A 6,262-nucleotide genomic window follows, 5' to 3' on the forward strand; every position below is an offset into this window, starting at 1 on the left:
ATCATTTTCATCTCGACTCCGCCCATTAGTGTTTATTTTCAGCTAAAATAATCTGCAACTTTGAGCCGCTTCAGCCAATAGCAGAACAACTATTGGGGAGGCGGGGCTAAAGACAGCAAGGCCACATCTGATTGGCCAAATTTAGATAAACGACCAATGCATAAAATAAATGTAATATATCACACATCTGCGATACGTATATGGCATATACGATAATTTTGCAATGTATTGTGCAGCCCTAATTCCTACATGTTTTATTCAAATTTGTTTTTTATAAAATAATATTCAGATTTTATATTAAATCAGTTCACATTACTTTTCTTTCTCTATTATCTAAATTCAGGCTAAACAAACTTCTTTATAAGCACAAGTTTGAAGAAGCAGAAAAATTTGCAAAAACCTTTGGCCTTGATGTTGAGGTAAGACATTGTTAAAGCTGCCATATAAATGTATTTGAACAGAATTCTCATGGTAAACTGACAATGTTTTTGTTTGATTGTTTGTTTTTTTGTTTGTTTCAGCTGGTGTATAAGGTTAAACTGAACGTTGTGCTGGAAAAGCTGATCTCAGCATCAGGAAATGATCAAACACTAGAGTGGCCTGAGCTCATCCAAGAGGCCAAAACCAACCTGATGAAGATCATGGTAAAATTCAGCTTTACAACAAACATGCAGAGAATAATTCAATCCATTTTCATTTCAGTCCTTTTTAATCACACATAGGCCTTGAAAAGTCAAAGTACGTGTGTAATGCAAATATAATTGGTCGTATTTGCAAAACCATACGATTATGTTTGCCCATCTGTGCAAATGTCTGTTTATTCATGGAAACAAAAGAATGAGGTTAGTCACTACCTGTTATGTGTAGTGATTTGTGAACACATTAATACAGTGTTGCCAACTATTTCCAATGAAAAGTAGCTAAAGCCTGCGCGAAAAGTAGCTAAATGTTGCCAGATGAAGTCATGAACTAATTTGCATATCAGTGACGTCATCATGTAGTCATGTCTCTACTCACTGAGGCGCTGTACATTATACTATATTAAAAACATTACATCCAGATGCACAATAAATAGGTTCTTATTAACATATTAATTTGCGTGATGACGTAGTATACAATCTTTATGTAGTATACAAAATAATTAATGTTTTCTCAAATTGACTGGCCATCTCAGCAAAAACATTATTCGAAATATGTCCATTTAGATTTGTATGAAAAAATAGAGTTGACTATTTGTAAATGTTTTACATGTTTTATTTTTAAATGTAACACTGATAATGAACAGTTACATTCTTTTAAACAATCACAGCTTGTGTACTTACTCTTTAACTTGTGAAATTAACACATTTGTGAAAGTGACAACAATTTTAGCACTATTAGAAATTGCTACCTAAATTACCAACAATTATACATGTTAACAAATATCAGTAAATTAGCAGTTATGAAAAACAATCTGAGCTAGCAATTTAACTTGAATGTGAGACGTGTGTTGAGTGAAGCCTGCAGCCGCTGCTCTTCTGAGCCACTTTTTAAAAATGGCTAAAAGTAGCCAAATGAATGTTAAAAATTGCTAAATTTGTTGCTGCTTTTAAAAAAAAAAAGTTGCTAGGGTAGTATGAAAAGTTGCTAAATCTAGCAACAAAATTGCTGAGTTGGCAACACCGCATATAACACTGCAACAATGGCACATTACTAAAACCCTACACTTTTTTTAGCTCCTCCTCTTTTAAAAAAGCAGCCAATTAGCATTTTGTTTTATCACAGCACTGCCAATGAGAGTGCTTGAAATCAAATGAAAAGCAATAAGAAGTTTCTTGAAGGGGGCGGGGCATGTCAGATGCTAGAGAGCATTTGATTGGCCAAGATTTGATGAGAACTGAAGTATGAGGTGACGTGAAAAAAAAAATCGTTGATCCATTTAGGCAGAAGTGACAAACTACAAGTTTTACATGTTTATATGGGTTTTATATTTTCTATATTTTTGGTTTTGGCTTTGCTAGCTAATATAGATATCTATAAAACTGAAACTTAACGTCTAACCTCTTTTTAAATTTTTATTTCAAGGGACCTTTAAATGCATGTTATGATGTTTAACCCTTTCCATATGTCCCAAAGGATGAGCAGTTTGTGGTGCAGTATTGCCTCAGTGCTTCGTGGCCTACACTCAGCATAGCCGAGGAGATGCTAAATTACACCTTAAACCGTTTCCCATGCTACCAGATCCAAACAGGCCTTGCTAAGCTCGCCACGTTCTCCAGCATGTATGGACACAACAACTTTGAGTATGTCCATTAAACTTTTATCTGAGGAGTTAAATTTTTATTTGAACACTCTAATCTTTTAACCTTTATAATTAAATCAATTAACCCTTTTCATGTCCTGGATAGGAATCCTTCTGAAAGTTTGTATCTGTCTGTCTGTCTGTCTGTCATCTATCATTTTATCTATCTGTCTGTCTGTCTGTCTGTCTGTCTGTCTGTCTGTCTGTCTGTCTGTCTGTCTGTCTGCCTGTCTGTCTGTCTGTCTGTCTGTCTGTCGTTTAATCTACCGTTCTATCTACCGTTCTATGCTTCTATGTATCGTTCTATGTTTCTACAGTATGTATCGTTCTATGCATCTATGTATCTATCTATCTCTTGTTCTATCTATCTTTCAATCTGTCTATCGTTCTATCTATCGTTCCATCCATCCATCCGTCCGTCCGTCCATCCATCGTTCTATCTATCTATAGTTCTATGTTTCTATGTATCGTTCTATGCATCTATGTATTGTTCTATGCATCTATGGATCTATCCATCTATTGTTCTATCTATCTTTCAATCTGTCTATCGTTATATCTATCGTTCCATCCATCTGTCCATCCATCCATTCGTCCATCCATCATTCTATTTGTCCATCTATCCATCTATCTGTCCATCTATCTATTGTTCTGTCTACCATTTTTTCTATCTGTCATTCTATCTATCTTAAAGACATCCTTATGTTTTTTTATTGTTTAGTAATCTTAAATATAATATAAGATGTATATATTATATTGTTATATAATGGTATATAATAATAATAATAACAGTAATAAGAATTTATTTATTTATTTATTTTGTTCATTTACAGTGGCATCAAGTGGATTGAGTTCTTGAACAGCACAAATTATCTCAAAGACATCCTTGCTCTTCTGAAAGAAGGGAATGTCAGTGGAGCGCAATACCTGTGGTTACGACATGAGGTAAAACTTGAAGTATGGTTTGTTCACTTCATAAAGCGTTTAGGCCAAGTGCATGTCATTTGAGAATTGTACTTTGTTACTTCCCATCTCTGCACATCAACCCTACATGAAATTAAATACACAGAAAAATGCTAATTCAATAATTTAATCATTCATTTATTCAGCATTATTAATCATCCTGTGGTATTTCTGTATAACAGGAAATATACTACACCGTTTTCCCTGGAGACTTATTCCAAATCAGTAAGGTTATAAAATCGAGGTTACTAACAACTTGACTTCAGTAGTGTGAAACTGAACATTAAATTAAGGATAGAGTTTTATTTTAGTGTTTTTCCTCAACAATCTGGAGCGTTTGATATGTGCGATGTAAAGATTTTCCGACCATGCTGTCAAACTGACATAATCAGTGGAGGAATGCTATTCTAGAGCAGAAGCAAATGATCAGATTTTGATTTGAGTTTATTATTATTAACTTGCTTGAATCAGTTGTTCACCTCAAAAATAGCAATGTGCAAAGTCAATTTTGATTTCACAATGACTTACAGCGAATGTTTTCCAGGGTGAGTTTGCCAGTGAGTTTGATGAGGGTTGTCTCCATGCTCTGCTGAGCTCCATTTCATCTGACATCCCATCACAGGACCTCAGTCCTTGGTTTAAGGGTGTTGTGGTCCCATTTGTGTGGAGGGTGCTGCCCAAAGGACAGGTACAGTATCAGGACAGCAAATACACATTGTTTTTGATTCATGAAAGTGTTTATTAGACTTTTTATTCACAGCAGTTCTTACTCCGTATGTACAGTAAAGTGGATAAAACAAGGTTTTGTGTATTGTTTTTTTTTACATCACTTTAAATGTGATACTGAAGTGTAAATTAAATGTTTAATTTATTTCTAAAGCATTGATTTTTAGAATAAACGTATTCAATGTTTGAACTGGGCACAATTTACACATTTCTACATGCCTGCAGAAAATCATTGCCAGGTGGTTGGAGCACCGTGCAAGGAATCTGGAGTTAACAGAAAAGGTAGTAAACTATTAAGACCATTTTTTAAACATTGAAATAGTATTTTTGAAATGCATATTAGGCATTGGCCGGTATAAGATTCAGATGGTATGATAACCTTGTAAAAATATCACGGTTTCACGCTATCATGGTATTGCGATTACTGCTATAAAATATATTCTTTTTAAATGTCTGGGTAAAAAAAACCAATATATTTAATTTTTTGAAAGATTTATAATATTTTGGAGCAGTAAACATGTCAGGCTAAATAATTCAAATGAATCATTGACTTCTGCTGTCTTCATTTGTTTTAAAGACACTGATTTCTTTACAATTTAAAACGGCATCTTTGGATATCTTTTTTGCTGGAGATACTGTTGTCCAGGGCTCAACAATAAGGACTGCCCCATGACTGCATAGTACTTCATATCACAATCATGATGTGTAATAAAACAAGATTTTATGTTTTATGCTTTAAATGATTGGCTTTATTAGAAAAAACATAAATGGTTTAAATTGATGTTGTCAATGAGAACTTATACCAGACCAACCGGGAAGATGATTGTACTAAATGTGTAATATACTTATAATTTATTTGTAATAAAATGTAATATATTTGTTTATCTTTAAAAGTCACTAAAATGCTTTATTGCTATACATTTTTCTTTTCATTGTCTTATTGTATAATTGTCTGTGATTACTATCTTGCTGACTATTAGATTTATTTATTTTTTTTTTATATCCACATTTGTGTCTTATATGTGTGAGATCTATATCCCTAACAGTACAATGTTTCTGATTTTACTTTGACATTCAAATATTTATTTACCTCTGTTTTTCCTTTGGACTGTGTTCCTGGAGTTAAAGAATAAAAATAAATAAAAAATCATTAATATGAAATGGGTTCAATGCAAAAGGATGTGTGCTAATTACTGTATATGCTAAGTAAACTCATACATTTCTGGCTATCTTATAATTCTTATTTATTGCTGATTACTTTTTTAATAGAGTGACTGGCCTCAAAATGGACTGCTCCTGGCTGAACTTGGCTTGCCATCCCTCTGGAGGTCTATGGGTTTGGTAAATATCAAGTTTTTCAGTAATACTTTAGTTTAGATCATAATTCATGCTATTAACTACTGGCTTATTACCTGCCAATTATTAAGATATGAACTGTTCATTAGTCCTTATAAAGTATGATCTTGTTCTGCATCCCTAATCCTTTCTAAAACCTAAACCCAACTTCTGCCTTACTAACTATTAATAAACAGCTAATTAGTAGATTATTAAGCTAGCAATGTAAGTTAATGGTTTATTAGTACTATAAATTGTGAACAAAGCCTAATTGTTACAAGTTTAATTGTAATTTTATTCAGCTTGAAAGACTACCATATTCTTTTTAAGTTACTAAATGATGCTGACCAGACCAATGCATTTGTTAAGAATTCATTTGTTTTTCAGGCTGAAATCTGTGGAGCAGAGGAAGTGGAAAGTCTGAGATCACTTGTGGCAAACCTCCGGCAGCTTTGTGACCTCTACACCAAATATAATTGCCACCTCTCACTATCTGACTATGAACGTGTGAGTATGAAAGTGTATATTCTTCTATAAAGTTTGTATAGTATGAAAGATATTATAGTGACCTTGTAAGTATTAAACACTTAAGCAAAGGTTTGAAGATATCGTCACTAGTATAATAAGTACATAGTACATCTATAATAAGTACATAGTACATCTAACTCATGTTCTTCTCGTTTTTAGCATCTAAATTAAATGTCATAACTGTCATAACTTTTCTTCAGAAAATATTGGCATTAAGACAGTTTGAACTAGGGCTGCATGATACTGGTAAAATATGAGAAATTACCATTAAGTATTGCAGTAATGATATTTCTTGTGATATAACATTTTCCTACACTGTAAAACCCCAAAAGTGAAGGTAACATTTGAGGAAATGATTGCAACAAACCATTTAAGTTCAAAAACTAATCCAAATGAGTACTGTGAACTTAATTCATTTGAGTAAATGAAGCA

At 33.1% G+C, this 6,262-nt stretch overlaps 1 protein-coding gene across 1 annotated transcript in view; it reads left to right on the forward strand.

The window, feature by feature from the left end:
- kntc1 (kinetochore associated 1) overlaps positions 1-6,262 on the forward strand; it is an 81,054-nt gene that overhangs the window by 11,554 nt on the left and 63,238 nt on the right. The window contains exons 14-21 of the mRNA XM_056458763.1: positions 344-419; positions 522-644; positions 2,116-2,282; positions 3,112-3,223; positions 3,786-3,929; positions 4,193-4,249; positions 5,237-5,308; positions 5,690-5,809. Coding sequence (XP_056314738.1) covers positions 344-419; positions 522-644; positions 2,116-2,282; positions 3,112-3,223; positions 3,786-3,929; positions 4,193-4,249; positions 5,237-5,308; positions 5,690-5,809 — 871 coding nt within the window. The remainder of the gene's footprint in view (positions 1-343; positions 420-521; positions 645-2,115; positions 2,283-3,111; positions 3,224-3,785; positions 3,930-4,192; positions 4,250-5,236; positions 5,309-5,689; positions 5,810-6,262) is intronic.

The sequence above is a fragment of the Danio aesculapii genome, chromosome 5, assembly GCF_903798145.1.
Source record: "Danio aesculapii chromosome 5, fDanAes4.1, whole genome shotgun sequence".
Taxonomy (NCBI): Eukaryota; Metazoa; Chordata; class Actinopteri; order Cypriniformes; family Danionidae; genus Danio; species Danio aesculapii.